This window comes from Ochlerotatus camptorhynchus, unplaced genomic scaffold (assembly GCF_037179485.1).
Source record: "Ochlerotatus camptorhynchus isolate MF236.1 unplaced genomic scaffold, CSIRO-AGI_Acam_v1.1 ptg000434l, whole genome shotgun sequence".
In the NCBI taxonomy this organism is placed as follows: Eukaryota; Metazoa; Arthropoda; class Insecta; order Diptera; family Culicidae; genus Ochlerotatus; species Ochlerotatus camptorhynchus.
The window spans coordinates 10135676-10160216 of NW_027040920.1; the positions used below are offsets into that span (position 1 = coordinate 10135676).

The window sequence follows — 24541 nt, forward strand, 5'->3', positions numbered from 1 at the left end:
AACAGAAAATGTCTGGTGGAAAACTTGCACTGGTCAGGTAAATGAAGGCACAAGCTTTATTTAAAATTAAGCTGTGTTGAAAATTTCTGGTGGAAAATCTGAATGTGCAAACTTTTCGGAAAATTTTTGGTCTTAAATTTGCATCCTTCTGCGGAATAGAGGAACAAACTTTGATAAAAATTTATGGTGTAAAATTTGCACCATTTGTATAATTTGGGGGAAGCTGCTTTACGTAAATTTATGATAAAAAATCTGTAGCTGTATTTGGTGAAAAACCTACAACATTCTGATGATAGGAGAAGCAAGCTATATTGAAAATGTCTGGTGGAAGATGGAAAACGGAAATCTGCACCAATTACCGGTAGAAAATTTGCATCGTTCTGGTCAATTGAAATTTTCTGGTGTAAAATCTCCTAGGGGCAAGTTTGTATTGAATTTATGGTGTAAGATTTGCAACAATCTGCAGTCTAGAGGGGCAAGCTGAATTGAAAATTCCTGATGTAAAAATTGCACAGTTCTGGTGAATGGAGGGGCAATCTTTATTGAACATTTCTGGTAGAAAAAACTATAACGTTTTGGTGAATGGACGGACAACTTAAACTTGACTTCCGTGAAGAACCTCAAGGGTATTGAATTCTGAGGACAGTTCCAAAATAAAAGGTTTCAAGTGAATCCTGCAAATAATTCCAAGAAAATTTCGAAAAGAATACAGTGAAAATTTTGAGTGAAATTCCAAAGGGATTTTTATGCAAAATTTCAAGCGAATTCCGAGGATAATTTCTAGTTCATTCCAGAAAAATTTTCTGAAACTCTAAAATAATTTCAGTTCCAAAGTGTTCTGAGAAAACTGAAGAGTTCTAATTATAATTCCAGTGAACCTCTGAGAAGAATTTAAAAAGAGCTCTTAGGAGAGTTCCTAAAAAATCCGAGAAGAACCTTAAGGATATTGAATTCTGAGGACAGTTCCAAGGGATTTCTGAGGAGTATTCCATGAAAATTCTGCGAATAATTTCTAGTAAATCCTGCAGATAGCTCCGAGATAATTCCGAAAAGAATACCGAGAAAATTAAATTTGGAGTGAATTCCAAAGGGATTTTGTGGAAATTTCAAAGGAGTACCGATAATTTATAGCTCATTCCGGGAAAATTTCTGTATAATGCTGAGGAAATTCTTCTGAATCTATCAAATCTATCTATCAAAATATTATTCGAACTGTAACTTTATGTAACTTCCAAGAAATTGTAGAAACTTCAAAAACTATTTTCAATGTTATTCTGGATTTTTAGAACCACAGTCTACACAGTCAAACATTTCGCTGCCGGTCTTTTCGGACGATCCGATTCCTGTAGAGTTCAGAAATTGGAACATAGCGACCGAGTTGCTGGGCAAACAAAATCGCAGTGATACCCATGTTGGTAGTATGGAAGCGTGGAAATTTTTTAAAACCATGAACTTTGTTTGATCACTGCTATGCGCACTGTTTACATGCGAAAGGAGAACGTGATTCTTATTGGTCATTCATGTCGGTTTGTCGGTGCTATTACCACTGACGTGACTTCTGACGTGAGCTGAATCCAACCACCAAGGCAACAATATTGCAGCAAATCTCGACTACTTTTTCTAAGGGACGTATCAGCTTTTGTAAACAATGCATTTGATCGTCGATGTGGCGTAACTGGTAGCTCGCCCACGCGTTTTAACTTTCCCCTACCTGATAGTGGTGTTAGTACAAAGTTTTGTCAATAACGGAATTCAACTGTTTTTCTTTCGAAAATCCCATGAATCAAATTGTTGTACAAGTTCTAAAATGAACATTACATCCTTAACCCTCCGTTACTGGCGCTGTTTTACTTTGTACAATACACATGAGTTTTCCATTGCCATTTTGTTGCTGAGTTACCAATCGATCTGAAACCAACGAGTATTTCTCAAAAAACTTGTTTTGACTAAACAAGCTAAACTTTGATTACAGTAAACATCTAAAAATGCGGATAATAGGGAAAATGTTAATGGAAACCGCGTAAACTGTGACCATACTACGTGGGATTTGACTTAATTGATTACAACATGGAATATATCGAGATCCTGGCCAAATAAAAAGTTACTGTCTCCGACAAAGTTGTTCAGGAGATCATAGCCTTGTCGCTGGCGGGCAGTAGTTCCGAATTTTCTCACCACGTAGCGCTAGTATACATGTGACCAGATAGAAAGTTACTGTCTTTCACAAAGTTTTTCAGGAGGTCAAAGCCTATTGCTTGGTACTCAATAGTTCAGAACTTGCTCACTACGCGACGCTAGTATACACGTGAAATTCTCATATAGAATATCTCGAGTTCCCAACCAGATAGAAAGGTACTGTCTTCGGCATAGTTGTTCAGGAGGTCAAGGCTTTTTCGCAGGTGGACAATAGTTCAGAGTTTTTTTTTCACTTTGCGGCGCTACTATACATGTGAAACTCTTGCATATTAAATACCTCTAGATCCTGACCAGATAGAAAGTAAAAATGTATTCGGCAAAGTTTTTCAGGAAGTCAAGATCTTTTTGTTGGGTTACAATAGTTTAGAATTTTCTCACTATGCGGTGCATCTCGCACATTCAACAGTTTGCGATCTGATCAGCTAGAAAGTTTCTGTCTCCGGCAAAGTTGTTTAGGGGGTCAAGACTTTTTGGCTGGTAAACAGTAGTTAAGAATTCTCTCACCACGTGGTGTTAGTATACATGTACACTTCTCGCATATGCTATATCTCGAGATCCTGATCAGATAGAAAGTTACTGTCTACGACAAAGATGTTCAGGAGGTCAAGGTCTTTTGGTTGGTTCAGAATTGGAGATGACCGAGCACTTGGACACATTTAAAGACATCCTGTTTATCCGGCACCAATCATCAAAGACTTCAAGTTCTTGGTGGAGGAAATGAGCGTCTTGAGGCCCTTTTATTACGTAGTAGAGCTTCATGTCGTCGGCGTACGAGAGTTTAAGGGATTTGAGGATCAAGTTCACGTCGTTCATATACAATAGGAAAAGCAATGGCCCCAGGTGGCTGCCTTGAGGAACACCAGATGTAACAATGAAGGGTGGAGAAGCGTAGTCACCAATCTTAACAGACATAGATCTGCCAGTCAGATAGGAGCGAAGCCAGGTAAGTAGACTCCCATGAACACCCATTTTGTCATATTTAGAGATGGTAATTTCATGGTTCACTCTATCGAAAGCTGCAGAGAGGTCGGTGTATATGGCGTCAACTTGATGGCCACGTTCAATCTCACGAATAATGAACGATGTAAAAACAGTTAGATTAGTCGTCGTCGAGCGCTTAGGCATGAAGCCGTGTTGATCCTGAGAAATACTGTGCGAGCACAGTACTTTTCCAGGACAATTAGCTCGAATAGTTTGGAGATAGCACTCAATGCAGCTATTCCGCGGTAATTGGCGACAGTCTGCTTGCATCCTTTTTTGTGAACAGGGAAAACAAACGAATCCTTCCAACATTCTGGAAAAACTCCGGAGGTCATTGACAAGTTGAAGACCTTAGCTAAGGGCTCTGAAAGAGTGTCTAAGCAACGTTTCAGTACTAATGAGGGAATGCCATCTGGACCAGATCCTGTTGATGTTTTCATCTGTTTCCCGGCTGAAATCACCATGTCGCTGTGGATGGTGAATGGAGAACCAAACACCGACGTACGAGGGACATTACTCGTGGCAGCAGCAATTTCCTGAGCATCAAGAACTTCGTCTGAAAAAACGCTGCTGAATTGTGTGCGAAACATATTGGCGATATCTGCGACGGAGTTGGCATCAGTAACGCCATCAGTCATATTGGACGGCAATCCCGTTTCTTTCCGTTGCTCGTTCACATATCGCCAGAATTCCTTAGGATTAGCTTTGAGACGACTCTGCAAGTGAGACTGATGTGCGTTGTACAAGCTTGCATTGAGATCTCTGTACTCGTTGTTGGCGCGGACGTAATTAGCCTTCGTAGAATCTGTGTGATAATTACTGTGTTTCCTCAGTGCAGCCCTTTTCACCTTTTTCAGATGCTTAAGATCAGAGTTCGACCAGGCGGGTTTGGCAGGTTTACACCGTAGTTTTTTAGGCACAAACTGATCGATAGCGTAGAATATGATACCACACATGGTCGAGGCAGCCAGATTCGCATCCCCGGAGTCTAGTGTCGCATTCCAATCCACATTAGCGAGAAAGTTATTCATTCGCTCGAAGTCTCCTTTGTGAAAGTTGTAGAAGACGGTTTCTCAGGATCGATTGCAAGCGTCAACAGTAGAGGTGAATGATGTCTGCAGTTTTTGACGAGCGGTGCCGGAGCATGGGTAACAGAGCAGCTTTGTCCCAAATCCTCCCCGACAAAGCACAGATCGAGCAAACGGTTGTTTGCATTCAGAACGCCATTCACTTGCTGAAGCCTTGCGGTTGAATACGCGTCAAGCAAGGAGAGAGAAGCCGGTCTGAACGTAAAACGGGAATTGTCAGGAAAGAAGAAGCCGTGAGCATCGCTAAGCCACGATACAGTGCCAAGGTTGAAATCGCCCAAGATGACGATGCTGTCCCTGGCATCCATTTAAGAGACAATCCAATCCAGCGAAAGTGCATGCTTCTCAATCAGGCTGTGGTCGTTAACGCGGTCGGGAGGAACGTATATCACGCAGATATAGATTGTACCACTTAGAGTTGAAATTGCAACCCACAGATGCTCAACCGTCGAATCTTCAGGAGGTTTCAGTAAGCGAGATACGAAGCAGGAGCGAATGGCCAGAAGGACTCCACCACCGGAGGTCTTGTTGCTGTTGAGGGTTGATCGATCTTGACGGTAGACGGAATATGTATCGTTAAACAACTGCTTTGACAAAGTGTTGTAATTCAGCCAGGTTTCCGAGAAGGCGTATATGTCGTAGCATGCGTCGCTGCATGCTAGCTGGTATTCGGCGAGTGAGCTGTTCATGCCACCGACGTTCTGGTAGTATAGCAGAATTTGAGATGCTGGAACGCATGGAACAGCGGGCTGCAATCTGGAAGTGGAGGCAGCATCAGGCAGAGCAACGTCGAAAGAATAAGGGTACTTGCCGTGGATGGCAGCTTGGAAAGCCCTGTCCCCAGCACTAGACTCAGGGCCGGGACGACTTAGATGGTGGGGGCGTGTGAACTGACCAGGACTGGAACCACTGCTATTCACTAAGCCTAGTTCGGTTCTCTGGCATTAAATACTTGGATAGTGAAAACTTCCTTTCTACTTCTGCATTAGAATGCGATACGCATGTTACAATGTTAAACAATGTGCTGAGTTCTGAGAAACTATCATCTCGAAATAGAGGATCGTGAATTTCCAAATCACAATCTGAATCAAACGTTTGACCTGCCAATTTCACACTTGCATGTACGAGTTATTCGTGTATCTTAGATTTGTCTAATTTGAAATCAATTGTTTTTAACTAAACGGACGATTTCCTTGATGGAATCCTTATTAATGATCCTGCGAACCTTGAAGTTACTGACAAATCGAACAAAATCATTGGGAACATCTTGGGCAAACAAATACGACACAAAAGATTTCGTGTGTTCTTTGACATTCAAATTGAGTTGAGATGATTTGAATTGATGTTCAGTAGAGTGATGCAAAATTTGAAATTTTCGCTCCACAATACTTAAACGATTCCAAATCGGATCCTGACTAACCTCTCAAAATTTGAACCCATTTGGTGAGAAACTGAGATGGCACAAACCATTTGAAGTTTGTATGGGAATTACTATGGTAAAACCAAGATTTTTGTTCATGTCTATCTAATAATTCACCATATCTGTCTGCTTAAACAACTTTCAACTGTACTTGAAGTAAATTTTCCCAGCTACAACTTTGCTTAAGACAACTTTTTGATTAAATGCAAGGATCAATGGTTCATTGCGCTGATGTCTTATGATCATGCTCAATCAACTGCTCAGCAGGCAACATTGGTGTTTTTGGGGCGTTGAATAGGAGACAAAAATCAAGGCTACTATGTCATACTGCAAAATACAGTGTTGCCTACAGAGCAGCTGCTTGATCATGTCATAAGTTTACCAATCTATTAAATAATTAATAACTTTTTCATGTCTCGTTTTACATAGAAACGAGCTTCAGCAAAGTTGCAGCTGAGAAAATTTTCTATAAAAATGGCTATCGAACTGGCAAGGCAATGAACAAAAAGTTGAGATTTCCCATAGTAATTTACATGTAAACTTCAAATGGCTTGTGCGAAGTCTGTTTCCAACCAAATGAGTTGTAACTTTGGGAGGCTAATCAGGACCCGATTTGAAACCATTTAAGCACTGTGGAGCGAAAAAGTCAAATTTTGCATCAGTCTAATGTTCAGTAGCATCAAGTATGGATTTGAAAAACAATAACTTCTGAATCCTAAACAAAATTGTCTTCTTTTAGTTTTTGTTCCTGATAGCTTCTGTTATTTTTCCTGGACTGTAAACTCTTGACATCATAGTAACCAAAAATGAATGAATCCTATCATATGTGTCGAAAAGAATAAACTCATTCGTCTCAAATTTCCGTCTCTTCTGCTGATCCTATCACAAAAAGAACCTGCTCTTTGATATCTGGTAGCAGTAATATCAACTTGATGTACTAAGTTACCAACTCAACATCAGTCAGAGCTTAAAAAGCAAGCTGCTTTGTCGCTTTTGAAGTGGTGGAACTATTTAACTGCCCTGGACCTGAGAATAAATTACCCTGGCAATGAAAATAAACAGGCTCATGGTAATTTACTCATTCTTTGAATATGTTTTACGTTTAACTAATTGTTGGTATATTAGTATGTTAATCAAATGTAGACTTATAAATAAAAAAAAATAACACAAAATTTAAACTTTATTGAACAAATCCGCGCCAAATCCGCGTCAGAACAAATCTGATAAGCAAATCCGCGCAAAATCCGCGAAAATCGCGAAATCCGCGTTGTCGTAACAACCCTGCACGTAGTACGGACACCGTTTACGCGGTTTCCATTCACATTTTCTCTATTATCCGCATTTTTTTGGGGGTTAACTGTGATAAAAAAAAGTTTTTTAAGGAATACCTGTTGGTTTCATATCGATTGGTAGCTCGGCTGCAAAATGGCAATGGAAAACTCACACTGTTGTACAAAGTACAACGCGCGAGTACTCGTGTTACAAAAGCTGGCGCGAGTAACGGAGGGTTAAGGAAATCGAGAATAACCTCCAAAAAAAGTCAAATCACTAATCGTAAGATACTAATCCTAGTGGTAGTTTGGGAATCTTTTCGGTTAGTTCAAAGAGGTGAATTTTTTTGTCATCTTGGTGTTCCTACCTTCAGCAGCGTGATCTGGTCCTCCTGTGGAATCTTGGTAAATGCTGGCAGTCCCTTGGCGAACTCCACGATTAGTTGTACTGTTAGGATTGTGATTTCCGTTATGTGCCGGAAGTGCACGTCATGCTGATCTTCTTCCTCGTTGGGTGAACCCTGCAGGCAAAGAAAAAGATGGTCATCAAATTGGATTTCCCACAAGTGTGGGGAAAGTAGCAACTCACGATCATTATCCTTTTGAGATCTTCCTCCGACGGTTGCTCGTAACCATCCTGGTACCAGATTAGCTTGTATATGACGGCCATCTGATTCGCCGTCAGTAGAGGTATGTTTCTTAGCCTATTATCCTGCAGGAGCTTTTCCGGTAGTAGCTGTTGGGGAAAACAAGAGACAATCTCAATTAGCGATCAAATTATTCCGTTCCAATCTGTTAATATAGGTAGGGTAGGTGTACCGGCTATGCCGGAAACATCTACCCTATGTGAAAAGAAAAAAAAAACCCTCACAGGTATCGCTTGATGCGGCGGTGGATCACATTTCATCAGGATCGGCAGTATCTCCGCCCGGTAGGTGCTGTTCGTTGTACTGACGGTTGTGTTGGTCTGCACTTTGTCCTTCTCCTTCTGGGCCTTCTTCTCCTTTCGCTTGATGGCGCACTGGTTCTCCGGCACGACGCACTCCGGCCGCATCCCGACGGCGAGGCATTTCTTGAGCCGGCACTCCTGGCACTTCCGCCGCATGTACATGTCCATCTCGCAGGCATGGCCGAACTTGCAACAGTAGACGGCATTCTTGGTGACGCTTCGCCGGAAGAAACCTTTGGGGGGGAGGACGGGGTTAAGATGATTAGTGTGAGTTCATCGAATGCGATTTTTTTTTGTCCAGCCCACTGAAATCATACTTACCTTTGCACCCCTCGCAGGTGAGGGCATTGTAGTGATAGCCGGACGCCCGATCACCGCACACCAGACACAGTTCCTCCTGTTGCCTCGGGATGGGTCCCTTCTTCTGCTTCTTCGCATCGTTGCCGTCCGGCGTATAGCCGTTGAGACTGCTGGAAGGGGAGAGATCCTCACGACCTGCAATTGAGAAAAACAAAAAAATAAATGATGAAACACCGGAAGCAAAAGGAAAGCATTAGCATTCAATGATATTTCGGATGCACGCATCGTCTGAAAATTGCATAATTAATCGACGATTGTCAAAATGTGGACGGTCGGTTAACCTCGCTCGTTTGCGATTTTTGTTTTCTTCATTCATGAAATGAATACGTGCGGTGATTGAGAGGTGATTCAGTTGATGATCACCTTTGCCTCCTTCACCGCATTACCTACTGCAATAATTCCGGCTGGCGCGCATGGAAGACGGCGGAACACGTGCAAACGGGTGTGCAGCCTAAATGCGTCATTTCGCGCATTTCCTTTTTCCGACAATTTCGCGCTCAGTTTTTGATGATTCGAAGATCGTGACCGAAAATTCAAGAACGCCGCAAGAAACGTTGTGGATGGTTCGTTGAATAGTCATTTGATGGACGATTTGCAAGAATATTTATTCAGGAAATGAATCCAAACAAGGTTCGGGTGGTAGTCCGCGATGCTTCTATATTGCGATTTAAAAGGCGACTTCCAAAACGAAAACAAGGTAGGTAGGTATTCTGCTGCTAAAAGCGCCGAAAAGCGAGAGTATCTTGATTTGTTAGGCAAATTTTACAAGGTTAGGTTCTACTCGTTTGAAATTGGAATATTTTCCCGTGGAATTTTCAGTTTTGCCAATGGGCACAGATGGGGAAGAGACGAAGAACTGGGTAATTTAAGTTCGGACTTACGGCCCAAGGTGGGAGGTTCATCTGTTCCAAGCTTCTGAGGAATTCCCGAATTGACAGCTCTCGACAAGTCATCGAACTGATTCAAGGGATGTTTTCGGTTCAAATTTATTTCACTACGCTGCTCAGCTCGATGAATAATGCAGTTCAGCGGAAATATTTCGATGTTTCCAATCAATCGTGATCGTTTCAATAAACGATCATGATTAACCCGGCAACATTGTAAAATGAAAGTCGTACCCCCGTTCAATGCACTGACTAAACGCCAGCACACTAGAGCAAGTCCAGCTTTTCCAGGAAGATGTTGAAGACTAGTTCTATTCCTATCACATATTTACAAATGTGATCGACAAACATCGATAGTTGATTTAGAACAGCGCCTATGACCCCTAGGATCCTCTTTCAGTAAGGTGATAACGAATGTGAGCTAATCTTGATTATTAACTGTCGAGATCGAATCAAAGATTGCACTCCCGGACGAAATTGAGGCCACGTCGTGATGTGTGTTTCCAAGCATCCTGAAGGAACCTGGCCATCAGCACTACTGCATCAGGCTTACACAAATTTGCGCACAACAAGAGCGCATTATAATCGTTGCCAGCGTTGTAAAATTTTCATTTCGTTTAATGTTGCACTAAGGTACATTACGGTGCGAGGCCGAGTGCAATTTTGCGATTTGCTTGCATTTGCATATTTTTAATCGCGGTTGGGGCAGGCCAGAATAGGGAAGGAAGGTGCACCAGGGAAGGAAGGAAGTAGGAACGCGAACAACTTGAGCTGAAAATTCCCGGAAAGGGTAAGAACGATGATGTCGTTGTAGCGGAGTCGTACGACAGTGACCTTGATTTCCAGCTAAATTAAGTGCGGTTGATTTGATTTGTATTTTTTTTTCTTCTGTTTATACATGGTTGAGAACACAGAGAATGCACTTTTGATGGTGAATCGAGATGATTAATGTAGTGCGAATATAACACAGGGATGCCAGTTGTTTTTAGAAAATGTCTTATTCGGGATGGACGCAATGTCTTCAAATGTCTTCACATCCAGATTTATAAAATAGCGTCTTTGATTTCAGGGAACTTCTTAGTAGATCGGGGAACAATCTATAATTTCAAGGAACTTCGTAGAAGTTCAAGAAACAACGTTCAGGAAGCTCCAAAAAGAACAGCAAATTTAGTAGAAGCACTTCAGTGAACTTCATAGAAATGCAGGGAATCTTGTAGAAGTTTAGTGAAGTTTAATGGAGTTTTGATATTTCAGGGAATTTCGTTAAAGCTCGGAATACTTCGTAAAACTTTGCGGAAAACCACGAGCAACACAAAAAAACAGCAAACTTCGTAGTAGTGCAAAAATCTACGTATGAGCTAAGCAAATTACGTAGCAATTCGAGGAACTACGTAAATTTCATTGAAGAACAGGGAATTTTTGAACACTTCTGGAGATTGCGTAGAGCTTCAGCTTGAGCTTGAGCTTGATTGACCGCCCACGGTTGCTACTCTGTTGCTGCCAGATCAGCTGTAATTACACAGAGAACCAATAGACGATGCTTGGGACTAGCAATCATCCTCAATGTGTAAAAACTGGTGATCTTAAATTAGGCAATACCAGCGCCGGCCGCGCCCGAACACAGGTCAAGAAAGGAATGGGAAGGATTGTGTTGACATGACACTCGCTTTGATGGAAGCCGAGAACACCTCTGCACTTCCCCGAGGAATCACTGGGATGTTGGATAAGAGGGTTGGGTTTGCAGCAGGGTTCGTTTTGGTAAACGATAAGCTGAATTGATGCCCTAACGATCATATAACGCGAAGGAGCTTGGGACTAAACCCACGGTCTTCTGCTCAGTAATCAAAAACGTTTGCCACTAGGCAGACGAGCACCTTTTTAATCACCGAGTTGCTGTTATTACCATGTAGTCATATTAACAAATAAAACGATTGACGAATCTTGAATGTGGATGGGCCTGAGATTAGACTCATGATGTTCTGCTCAGTAAGCAAAAGCGGTTGCTCTAAGGCCACCGAGCCCCTCATATCACATAATACCGTTGCTCAAATTTGTGTATCCATTCAAACCCGAAACCAACGACAACAACGAGTTTCGCAAAATACACGATACACAAGCGATTTTACCATAAATCTCTTTGATATGTAAGGACCTGGGACCGCGTTTTTCTGCTCACTAAGCAGGCCACTGTAACCGACGATCTTTCAAATCCGAAAACTAAAAACTACGAAAAAGTACTTAGGCCTTCATTAAGTTCCACTTCCACGCGACGTTCAATGACAGGGTCCTATCCAGGATTACATCTGAAAAATCCAAATCTGGCCAACGCCCACCTAAACCTGTTCTAATCCACCATAAATGACTAACGAATGGAAGACTTTGACTACCCAGCCATGCAATAGTCTCATTCCGTGCCTTATGGCAACTTGATGATTCTATTGTGCTCATCTTCTGGCACCACCCAGGGGAGACTTGGTCCTGTACCCAATGCTTAACTTATCTCCATTCCACTCAGCTACTCGCAATTTCTTGTGATATAGTGGGCGGAATATTATTATATGAGACAATTCAATGCAGACGTCTTTCCAAATTTGGCGGATCGACAGGTAATCGGTGAGTTACCACGATAGTTGCTATGAGAATTTCCCATTGCAGACGCCAACGAAATGACGTCATCGAGCTATCGATCAACGACCCTGGTTATCGCCTGGTACCTTATAGCACGATGCTAGGAGGCGAACCGGAAGAATCGATGAGCTACCTCTCCCCCTTGAACACTTCTGGAGATTGCGTAGATCAGAAAAAATCGATAAAGTTCAGCAAATTTCTAAGAACATCAGGGATCTTCGCTTCATTTTAAGGAACTTTGGAAATTCGCTTAAGTTCGTAGATTTTCTAAAATATTGGACTAATGCGCCTTTCCTATCCCTACCAGTTGTAAGGACGTGGCCAGGGCAATCCTTAACTGTAGCTGTAGGAGCGGGATATGTCTTTATCTGGGCGAGACTAATTATTTCCTACTTACTATCTGTCCAGTAATAGATATCCGTCTTGCTCTTAAAGGGTGATACGGTCAAAATTTGGTCAATATCAACTTGACGTATTTCTTTCAATTTTGCATTTAAAAAACCTGAACACCCCTCATTTTGAAGGTGTGTGTGTGTAGAATGTTGCTCCTATTTTGATTTTGGAATTCACTCTTCAGTTGTCAAAATGCCGTCCAAGCAAGAAGAGCAGCGTATCAAAATTTTGCTCGCGCATCGCGAAAATCCGAGCTACTCGCACGCAAAGTTGGCAAAATCGCTAAAAGTTGCCAAATCAACCGTTACAAATGTAATTAAAGTGTTTGGGGAACGTTTGTCGACAGCCAGGAAGTCTGGATCGGGGGGAAATCGAAAACCGGAAGCCGCTGAGACGACAAAGAGAGTTGCCGGTAGTTTCAAGCGAAACCCTAACCTCTCTCTCCGAGATGCCGCAAATAAGCTGGGTGTATCGTCTACAACCGTGCATCGAGCCAAAAAAAGAGCCGGACTATCGACTTACAAGAAGGTAGTGACTCCAAATCGCGATGATAAACAAAATACGACGGCCAAAGCGCGATCCCGGAGGCTGTACACGACGATGCTGACGAAGTTTGACTGCGTGGTAATGGACGACGAAACCTACGTCAAAGCCGACTACAAGCAGCTTCCGGGACAGGAGTTTTATACGGCAAAAGGAAGGGGAAAGGTAGCAGATGTTTTCAAGCTCATGAAACTGTCAAAGTTCGCAAAGAAATATCTGGTTTGGCAAGCCATCTGTACCTGTGGCTTGAAAAGCAGCATTTTCATAGCTTCCGGGACTGTTAACCAAGAAATTTACGTGAAAGAGTGTTTGAATAAACGTCTGCTGCCTTTCCTGAAGAAACACGGTTGTTCCGTACTGTTTTGGCCGGATTTGGCATCTTGCCATTACGGTAAAAAGGCCATGGAGTGGTACGCCGCCAACAACGTGCAGGTGGTTCCCAAGGACAAGAACCCTCCCAACACGCCGGAGCTCCGCCCAATTGAGAAATACTGGGCTATTGTCAAGCGGAACCTAAAGAAGACCAAAAAAACTGCTAAGGGCGAGCAGCAGTTCAAGGCAAACTGGCTTTCTGCGGCGAAGAAGGTGGACAAGGTGGCTGTACAAAATCTGATGGCAGGGGTCAAGCGTAAGGCCCGGCAATTCGGATTTGGAAAAGCGGAAGCCTAACTGAATATTTTTCCTGAATTTTATACTAATTGAACTTGAAAAAGAAATTTAATTTGATTTTTTAAATAAACGATTTCACCGATTTACACGCGTTTTCCCTTGACCAAATTTTGACCGTATCACCCTTTATTCACAACACGCAAAAATCAAGCTGAGAGCTGACTCGGACACAAACATGATTCCGTTCCAATTCGTTTTCTTAGAAAGAGAAAGTATAGTTTGCTATCTCTTTTTAATCTTCACCGATGGCAGACACGAAGGGATTGCTGCCAGCCGTTATGGAAGATTCGGTTCCATTCGGGTGTGAAGCAAAAATCATTAAACTCAATCTCATCACAGTTTGGTGAGATTTGCAGTTGGTGAGTTTTGTTAGTTTGATTTTCCGAGCTGCGATATCACAGCTTGCAAAATCAACCACAGATGTTTGCTTGTTGATTTTTGCCTACGAAAATCAAGCGTGATCTTGGGCATTGGTGAGATTTGATTTTTTGATATTTTTCCAACACTGGCCTGGATTATGATATATTGAAGGTACACACATTTCACATGAACACTAATTAATATACTGTAGTGTTGGCCTTCTTAATCTAAACAACATTGCACAAGACCGCATCCTTCTATCTAACATATATCACGAAAACTTCATTCTATAAAAGTTTATAAAACGAAATACTAACACCACCTAGTGAGTTTATTCCGAACTAAATTGTTTACCAGTTTCAAGAGAATGTTTCATAGAACAATATTGGTGAAGACGTGTATAACTTTTGAGCTCCAGTTTCTCGGCATTAATCAAAAATGTAACTTATCTATAAGTAGATCACTGGGCGTTAGACGCTTCTGATCTATAGATAGATCACTGGACGTTAATGGGTTGATGATCGTAAGCATCCTCAACTAAAAATGATCATACATCCAACAAGTTGCAAATAGAAGATTTTCGTATTTCGATGAATCGTAGTTTATTCAATTACGACGAGTGCTGAAATAAATCGAATTTTGCAACGAGTTGCATACTACTTTTTTAGCACTCAATAGAGTGTCGAAAAGCAGCACTTTTCTGTGTCAAAAAGATTTAAATTAATCCAAGTTTTAACCAAGATTCTTCATTTATTCCTTTACTTAACGTCGGCCTCTGTTCCGCAATCTAGGGCCAATCACCGACGGACATCGATTGCACCCATCCAAACACACATGGGCCGGGACCAGCGGCTCTACTTCCCTTCCGAAGGACCAGACGTGACCAGAGATTTTTATGCCTCAGAAAAATCCCACCGACCTCGGCTGGGATTGAACCCAGACCCATTGGGCTGAGAAAGCAGTCACGCTTACCACTACACCACCAGCCTCGGCAGTTAGCCAAAATTCTGAACATCCAAAATCGAGCTAATTCACCACTGCATCCAATTAACTTCCCCCCGAAATAAAAAAAAATACCTTCGCACTGTTGCTTCGCTTTCAACACATCACCAGTGTGACATCCAAAGGTCAGACAACGACATTTCGTGTGCCTTATGAGAGCATGCATCATCGCGCTGTCATGTTTCGCACCGGGGAATCAGGAAGACGCTTCTCCGTCTTCTTGTTTGCTCCTCGCCTAAAAACAAACAACTTCACACGACATTTATGAGCTTTCACTGAATGCACTTGGTGCGGTCACCAGGGCAGACCTCTTTCCCGAATCTTGTGTCAGAATTTTCGCGGACAAGGTCTGTCGCCAAATTCCTGGCACCGAGCGCCGAATTAATTAGTGGACCGCGTCAGACAAATGGTCTAAATTCGGATGCCTGTCGGTGCAAACTGCAACAGTGTGTATTCTGCGCGCACACGAAGTGGAGATTTATGACACTCTGATTTCTTATTTTCGGAAAAGTTGTCACTCTTCTTCTGCCTTTTTTGGGAGGTTGATTTAGGAATAAATGTGCCGGCATTAAGCGGAATCAAACACGCCGCACAAGTCTGTCTGGTTCCGACCGACCGACCGACGGAGTGTCGACAAACGTGAGTGAAATTTCGGCAACTGCAGCACGGTCGTCATGGTCGGCTCTAATGCAGTACACATGAATCACAAATCAGCTCAGCATGAATAATGCGTCTGAAATGTGATTCTGGAGGTTCGTGTTTTTTTTTTGAGAGCCGGAGAAAATTGCGTCTTTGAAATAAAAACCTCAAATTCGACGTCACACTTTTCAGCACTTTGAAACTAGTTTCAAGCCTCTAAAAGTGAAAACCTTAACTCGTATACCAAAAGAAATTTTGGCAGTGACATTCTCGACCAGCATCGTCGAATTAGACACAATGCAAATTCACGTCCATTGATGGCGGTTTTTCGATTTTTTATTGGTCGTCACCTGAACCGATTCCGAGGAATGACTTTTCCACACCCGCGTGTCATCAGAAAAAAATAGACGTGGTAACTCGAAAGCTCCTAACCGAAATGCAAAAGCTGGTCGCAGAAAAAAAACCAGCAAACCTTCATTGCCGCGGTCCCTCGCAACTATTAAATTATATTTTATGACGCTAGTTTAGTTTTACGATCGACAACGACGACGGCGTAAGTACGCGGTACCAGTATATGGAAAGAGTTGAGGAGTTAGTGCAAAATAGATTTCTGCTCCTTGGATTTGAATTTGCCCGAATGCATGCCCTCATGGGTAATGCGAATCTGCTGGTACTTACTGACGAGTACTCGTACGTTCGTCTGAAACTACCACAACACCTGTATAATGCAGAAGTGTGCATCGAGAGGGGAAGCTGACGCCGTCAGCAAATCACATTATCCATTTCGAAATATGGAACTGCTGAAAGCTCAAACTACCCGGAGGCAGGCGGTGCTATTCCATTCCAAGTCGTTAAAGTGCAAGTGAGCCAAAGCACTTTTGGTTCGCGAGTGCATTAATCGAAGTTTAGAGATATGGAAAATTATTCCGAGGGTTTAAAATTATTCAATTCGAGCACGCACGGTGTGATCTGACGATCTGAGTTTATCACATTCATTGAATTCCATTACTGACTTGGTGAACTGATTTGCAATTGTGTTTGCAGTTTTTAAACCGGAAATCTAATAGAACACTGATAGTATCTAGCGTAAACATTGGAACTTGGTTGGAACTTTTCATACGGTTTCGACTGATGTTAGTTGTTTAGAATTAGAATGAAACAAACTCGAGATGTTTTCGTTAGTATTTAGCAGGCACCAGATTGAATCAAAAGCTGTACACTGAGACAAATAAACTGAAGAATTTCATAAGGCTCGACCTACGAACGACACACATGAATTTCATAAGCGTGACTTATGAATGATTTTCGTCTAAGACGAGTGGTCAACATACGGGCCACGTATTCTCAACGTCCAGGTTCGGTTGCAGTCTGCTCCGATTTATCATTTTTTGTCAACATTATATTTTATAAGGGAAATCAATGAAATTCATAATGATTTCTTGTGGCTAATATTCACAAGTGTTTCTTATGGAATTCTTACGTGTTTTTTTGCCAAAAAATAACAAATCGGAGCAGACTGCAACCGAACCTGGACGTTGAGAATACGTGGCCCGTATGTTGACCACTCGTCTTTCAACACTTTCGAACATGGAATGGTGAAAGACGTATAAGAGCTACCCTGTTTCCCGAAAATCATTCATAAGTCACGCTTATGAAATTCATATGTGTTGTTCAAAAGTCAAGCCTTATGAAATTCTTAAGTCTCTTTGCCTCAGTGTAGCATGGTCTGTTTCACTATTCTATGGACAAATATTAAAAAATTCATGGAGGTAGAAGTTGATCATAAGATATTTTCTATCGGGAGCTTTCTAAAATGTTGGAACTCCAATCTTAGCTCCTTTATCTTAATCTCCATGAGTAACCAGCTCAGCAGAATGATTTTTGGGTGCAAACATCGAGATCTACATGCGGTCCTCAAATCCAGGCTGCACCAAAATGTATCATGGAATTTTCGGACGCCATATGAGCCATATATCGCAGCAAACATACTGCATCGAAAATATTCTGTCTTCACCTTTAAATGTAGAATGGAAGTAGGGTAAATGATGGCTCCGGCACCCAATGACTATTTTCGGCAACCAAAATTTAAATGTTTATTTCGTTGTATTTTCTCACGATTCCTTAGTCTTTCAACTTCAATCTGAGCACATTTTTATGATTGAGAAAACCTATTATACCAGGTTATTCTTGAAATGAAACATACGCACTATAAAATGCGGCTGATTTCGAGCTGCCGACAATAGAACAGCTCGTTAACACGCAGTTCAAATGGAAAGGTTGCCGAAGAAAAAGAGGCCGCCGGTGGGCGTTGGCCAGATTTGGATTTTTCAGATAAAATCCTAAATAGGACCTAGATTATTTAATACTCTAGTAACCTCAAGTCCGTGCTCATTGTTTCATTGTGATTAATCAACACTCAAAGGGGGTAAAATATCAAATTTGGGGTGAATTTGAAAGAAATTCATTGATTGAACGTCATTTCCAATTTATATATTGATACATTCAAACCATTGACATTTGGTATTTGAGATGGCACAGAGATAGGATGCGGAGGGCCCGCTTAGGGGGAGCGTAGCCCATGTTATGGTTTCCATTTATTAAATAGTTCAGATAGGCTAGAAAAGACAGATTTATAGTGAGAGAATCTACCGTATGGTTCCCGTTCACTGATCAAAATCAGATTCACATTGTCAGACCCTGCCCAGGAATAAAGGGATTGACGATGATTTTTTAAGTTTTATTTTGCATTTGCATATAATTGTAATTTTAAGTTTGTTTTTGTAATTATAAGATAAATAGTAGTGGTTACAGTGTCGCATTATCTAACAACCACTGCCTGCAACTTATGTTGGAGGGGATCCCAAAGCTAACGCTCATTTATTGCACTTGAAGTCATATAGTAGTTTTATTTATTTTCGGTGGACATTGGATTTTTTATGTAAATGTAATCCTAAAAGGACTTCGATTATTTAATAGTCTAGTAACCTCAGTCCGCGCTCGGTCACAATTTGTATTGTGATTTATCAACACTCAATGGGTAAAGTATGAAATTTGAGTTGAATTTGAAAAAGGGAACTTATCAAAGAGCCCCATCTCGTAACGAGTGTATTGTTGATGGACCTGGTCTACGATTCAAGATTGGTTTCTGTAATGATAAGTATCACGATCTTCATCGAAATGTAAGTATTATTGACAATAATCATAACAATCAACTCGTATATACATTGAAATATATATATAAAAGGGAAAGGACGGTCCAACAGGGCACCCGATTGAAGTGATTCGGACGGGGAGAGTGGTAATGCCAACTCTCTGTTGATAACATTTCGTGGATCAAGGGCGGGCTCTTCTCCCCACTCATTGGGGCATCTTCCTGTTTGGGGGCTTGTCTTTTTGACCAATTGCCTGATCAAGTTGCTAGAAGGAGATTCTTTATTGTTCCGTACATGCGTTTAGGCGACTTTGCTTATCGATCTACCCAATCCGTTTTTGGCCCTTCGTACAGCGACATGTTGAGGACAATCAGAGGTTATTAAGCTTGATCAAGACAAACGGAGAAGAGAGCCCACTGCTGTCGAACTTAGTCTCCGTGCTACAATAGGTGATAAACTACTATCATCCGAAGAAAAAGAAGCCGCCGATAATAGTCACACTCACCTGAGAAGTTTGGAGCGTTGTAAAAACGATTTCAAACCGTTTTGGGCAATTATGTAGTTCGATTGAATAGAATAGCAAGCAGCAGATAAATGAAATCAAACATGCACGTCATATGTGTGCGTGGCATCTGAGAAATTGCTCATAGAAGTGCGGAATGACGAGAATACGTAAATTATCATATAAAGCCGTTCGCAATGCTGATGTATTTTATATGGACTGTTTCTATTTGAAATTAGAACAGAATAGTACCCCTCGCAATGCTGAGTTGCAGTTTCATTATTCGAGTACTATTTTGCACCAGATATGCCACTGCTGGACTATTCGGTTTTATTTCTAAGCGGGTTGGAAAAACGGATGGAACTCTGATTCAAATTTCTTTGGATGTATTTATTGATGCTCCTCGTAAATGTTTAGAGAACTTCTTAGAAGTTGAGAAGATTCAATAGAAATAGAACTTCATTTAAATACCGAAGAGCTTCACAAAAAAAAAACAAAGAACTCCAAAGAGAACAGTAAACTGTACGGAAATTGTATTTGTTTCAGGGAGTATCATTGAAGTTTAGGTAATTTCAAAGAAGTGAGATATATTTCATAAAAGATCGGGGAACATCTTCGTAGTTCTAAGAATTGCATAGTATAATATTATAGAACTTCATGGAAATCTGTGGTACTACCAGTGTTGGCAAAACCATCAATCAAATGATACTTTTCTGCACTCATACACTCTCAATATCACACGTGATATTGGAACAAAATATCATCTTTGATATTGCTGAGAGTAGACTCAACACCAAAATGATTCCGTTGCACATCATTTTCTTAGAAAGAGAAAGTATAGTTTGCTATCTCTCTTTACTCTTCCACCGATGGCAGACACGAAGCTACTGCTGCCAGCAGTGACGGTAGTTTCGGGTCGCGATCGGTTGTAAAGCAAAAATCATGAAACTCAAACTCACCACGGGTTGGTTAGAATTGTAGCTGGTGAGTTTTGTAAGCTTGATATCCGTAGCTACGATATCACAGCTTGTTATAACATCCGCAGTTGCGTGCTTGATGATTTTTGTCTACGAAAATCAAGCGTGATCTTGGGCATTGGGCAACAATTCAAATCACATCTCCCAAATATTTTCTCATTGATACCAGGTGACTCAGAAAATAGTCTAGTCCAAAGACCTTCAGGTGATCAGAGATCTCCAAAAAATTCTCAAGATGTTCTCATGTCTTCAGGTTGATTTAGTATAATTCTAACGATCTTCAACTACCCAACAATTTAAATCACGTCTCTCAGATGTTCACCCACGATATCAGGTTGCTCAGAAATTGTTTCAATGACCATTAGGTGATCACCGATCTCCATAAATAATCATACTTTACGGGACCTTTTCTCGTGGTTCGAACTCGTTACCGGATACTGGATTACGAATCATATAAGCAAACAAAATCTGCACACGCACGCATATGTAGAGATGAATACCAAACACCCTTAAAAACTGTACGTTGCACTGATCTTGTTGCAGTTTCATTTTTGACAGTTTTAAATTTTAGAACTCTCCAGTAGTTTGAAACAATTTTGAAACTCACCATTGCAAACAACCTAATAAATTAAAAAACAAACGTTTGAAAAAAAACATGAAGAGGTTGTATCCAAGACACGACCGTAGATTTGACGTAGGATTACGTGCTCAGTATCAATATTCGGCGACTGTGTTAGGGAAACCACTTTTTCCCATCACAGAAACGCCTCGTTTTCTGATGACAAAATTACGCATTTTCGTGCACATAACGAACGGAATTTTCGGTTTATTCAATAGATAATAAAAAAGCGTAAATTGATTGGAGGAATTTCTAGCTACAACTTTACATTCGCGAGATATGATTGGATGCTAGGTACATTACCAAAGAACTTTGGGGTGATTGGGCTGGCAGCAAGGCGAGCGAACGTTGAATAAAAATTAACTCTTAAGCAACAATAATTTATGGTGGTCCTGAAAAGAACCGTTTTGTCGTGATGGTTGGGTAATGCTGAGCTATTAGGGTGTTCAACACGGATGAGACCGGCGAGCTGTATTTTGTTTGGAACGAGGGTGACGCACTTGGCATAGATGGCCCACAGCGGCTCACGAAGAGCTACTGAATCCGATCAGTAGCGGTGCAGCTTCTTCCTCCTTCTTCGGTGAATGGACGCTAATGTGGGCTGCAGCTCGCAGCTTGCGGGCAGCCTTTCGTTGTGTACTGTTCAACGCCACGCGCCGAAAGCACTGCTGCTGCTGATGATGATGACGACCGACCGGACACCACCACACACGTTGATTGAATAAGCACCGTTCGGCGAGACCGTATGGATTTAAAGTTTGAAATCTGTGTTAGGGAAAGCGTTATTTACATGCCATCGGTGATAATTTGGATCACCATTGCAACAGTAGGACATTTGTGTAATTTTCAATAGAGAACTGTTGAAAATTGATAAAGTGTTCATTTTAACAGATTTGTAGAAAAATTTCCAAGCGATTGGCTTGTTCAGAATTAAAATCCATCCGCTATCGACAGAGTTATAAGTGGTCAAAACCTTTTCGTAACGCGATAGATTTTGATTTTTTTGAAATTGAACCTTAAGTCAAAAAATACGTCTTCAAATGTGCTATGAAAAATGTTCCGCGCCCAGCAATCTAAACTGTTGTGCAACCATCTGGTAACTGTAGACAGATCAGATCAGACAGTCAGATCATACAAACAGTTTGATTTTATTCATAAATGCTCATGCAGCGAGCAGAAGGCCATCAGTTCAATCTCAGACCCCGCACACTTGAAAAAATTGTAACTTTGACAAATTGATCCTTTCTACTAACAAACGTCCAGCCATCCCGTGACGCTTAGGAGGAGCCATCCCAAGTAAAATTGAAAGTTTTATCGAGGTTTTGACGCATGCTACAAGTGTAAATCATGGTCTACAAAACCCTCATAAATTATAATTGTTACTTGGGATTAGCGTTTTAAAATAACTTCAGGAAAATTGCCTAGTCAGTAAAGGCACGGTATTACCAAGCCGGAGGTGGCTGGGTTAGATTCCCAGTCCGGTCGAGGGAATCATTCGGGATGAAAATTTTCACGACTTCCCTGGGCATATGGTTGCCACACAATATGCAAATTCATGCATTGGTATTGGCATCGAAAGCTCTCAATTAATAACTGTGGAAGTGCATTTAGAACACTAAGTTGAGAGCACGCAATAAGCTAATATGCACTAAGCAATAAGCTTGAAATGTGAATAAGAAGAAGGAGGAAAATTGCAGGAACTTAATAGAAGTTCCTATAAATTTAGAGAAGTCTTAAAATAGTCAGGTAAGCTCAGAGATCTTTAGGGAAGTTGCGTAAAATTTTTAAACATAAATATCAGGAATTGAATTATTAAACATATTAAACATGAATATCAGGAAAATTGTGAAAAGTTTAGGAAAGTTCCACTAATTTTAGGAAAATAGTGGAAACCTTCAAGAAATTTCGGAGGAGTTTTGAGAACATCTGAAAAATTTCCAAAACGTTGCAGGAGTTCCAAAAAATTAACGGAAGTCAAGTATCTTCATTACAATTCCATCAATTTCAAGACAGTTTCATGAACATCATCAGGAGCATTGTGAAAACTTATGAGAGGTTCCAAAAACTTCATGGAAGCTTGTAGAATTTCAGGGCAGTTCCATTAACTGACGACAATTGTAGGAACCTAATACGAGCATTGAAAGCAAATACCAAAATTTCAGAGAAGTATCGGAAAATTCAAGGCAGTTTCATTAACTTCAGAGAAGATGCAGGAACTTTCAAGAAGCTCTGAAAATTTCAGGAATATCTAGAGAATTTGAAGGAAGTCTAGAAAACTTTACAGAAGTCAGGATGCTTACAGATTTTTAGGACAGTTCCGATAACATCACGAAAGTTTCGGGAACTTCACGATGCGATGTATTGAATCTCACAACAGAATCCCTTGTAAAGAGCATTTGAAGTGATTTGAGATCTCAACTTATAACTGTGAAAGTGCAACTAGAACACTAAGTTGAGAGCACGCAATAAGCTAATATCAAGATAGAGCTGGAATAAGGGCGTAACAGCTTTTGTAAAAATTACTTCTTTCGATGATGTCTTGAAAGTCAAGGCTCGTCCACGCAAATCAACATCACCATGAGGTAGGGTAACCCCATTAAACAAATACCATAAACGAACTGTATCCCGGATGGGTAAACTATCCCACAAATGGTTTGGATGATACCCCGAACACGTCGTTAAGCTCTCTTTTATGGTTGTTTTTATTAGGGAAGACCTCCCCTACCAGACGGTAATATTGGTTTGCGTCAGCGTGCCTTAAATTTCTAGAAATCATGGAGAGAAGTAATTGTTTACAAAAGCTGTTACGCCCTTATTCCAGCTCTATCTAGATATGCGATAAGTAGTAAGCTTGAAATGTGAAAAAGAAGAAGAAGAAGAAGAAGAAGAAGAAGAAGAAGAAGTAATTTCAAGAAGTTGCAGGAACTTCAATTTCATGACGAGGAATTATGGAAAATGCTGATAATTTAGAGATGATCCCAACTCTGGAAAATTGCAAGATATTCGGAAAAGTTCCATAAATTCCAGAATGATTAGCAGATAAGGTAAGTTTCAAAAACTTCAGAGAAGTCCAGAGAAGCTCCGATTTTTTTGTAGGATAATATAAAGATCATGAATAATTAGTTTTATTCAGGGCAGTTCCATGAATTTCAATAAAATTTCTAGAACTTCAGTGACAATCTTGAATCCGCGACAATTATTTGGATTAAGAATTTCAGGAAAACTAACCTTAGAGAAGTCCTGATAATGTCAAGGAAGTCCAAAGCACTCCAAACAAGTTGAGAAAACTTCAGAAAAGATTAGGGAACTTCACAGAATTCCAAAGAACTGCAGAGAAGTTCCGAGAATCCCAGTTGTAAAATGTTTAAGACAGTTTCATTAATTTCTGGGCAGGAACATTTCGAGAACTTCAGGAAAGCGCCAAGAGCATCAGGAAACATAAAAAAGAAACCTCAGAGCAGTTCCATTGACTTCAAGTAAATTGCAGGAACTATAAAGAAGTTCTGAGAACCTCAACAAATTTCCGAGAGCATCAGGAAATAAGCGAATATTCAAGAACGGAAACAGAATGCGGGAATGAAAGTTCCGCAAAGTTCAGAGCAATTTCGAAAACTTAAGAAAAAATGCAAGACTTCAGCAAAGATCACAAAACTTAAAGGCAGTCCCATTAGTTTCAGACAACTGCAAAAACTTTTAAAAAGTTCCGAAACCTTCAGGGTAGTTCAGACAACTGTTTTGAAGTTTAGAGGAAATAAGGATTTTATTAACTTTAGAGAATTTAGAGTACTTCGGGGAAGATCAGATAACTTTAAAGCAGTTACTGTAATTTCAAGAAGTTGCAGAAACTTGCATGAAGTTGCGAGAAATTTTGATAATTTCAGATATGTTCTCAAAATCTGGAAAATTAC

At 40.8% G+C, this 24541-nt stretch overlaps 1 protein-coding gene across 3 annotated transcripts in view; it reads right to left on the minus strand.

Annotated features, from left to right (window-relative positions):
- Positions 1 to 24541, minus strand: part of EcR (Ecdysone receptor) — a 797280-nt gene that overhangs the window by 13412 nt on the left and 759327 nt on the right. For all 3 annotated transcript variants that reach the window (XM_065234607.1, XM_065234606.1, XM_065234608.1), the window contains 4 exons: positions 8227 to 8400; positions 7828 to 8138; positions 7546 to 7692; positions 7325 to 7477 (listed from right to left, as the gene is read on the minus strand). In XM_065234607.1, coding sequence (XP_065090679.1) covers positions 7325 to 7477; positions 7546 to 7692; positions 7828 to 8138; positions 8227 to 8400 — 785 coding nt within the window. The remainder of the gene's footprint in view (positions 1 to 7324; positions 7478 to 7545; positions 7693 to 7827; positions 8139 to 8226; positions 8401 to 24541) is intronic.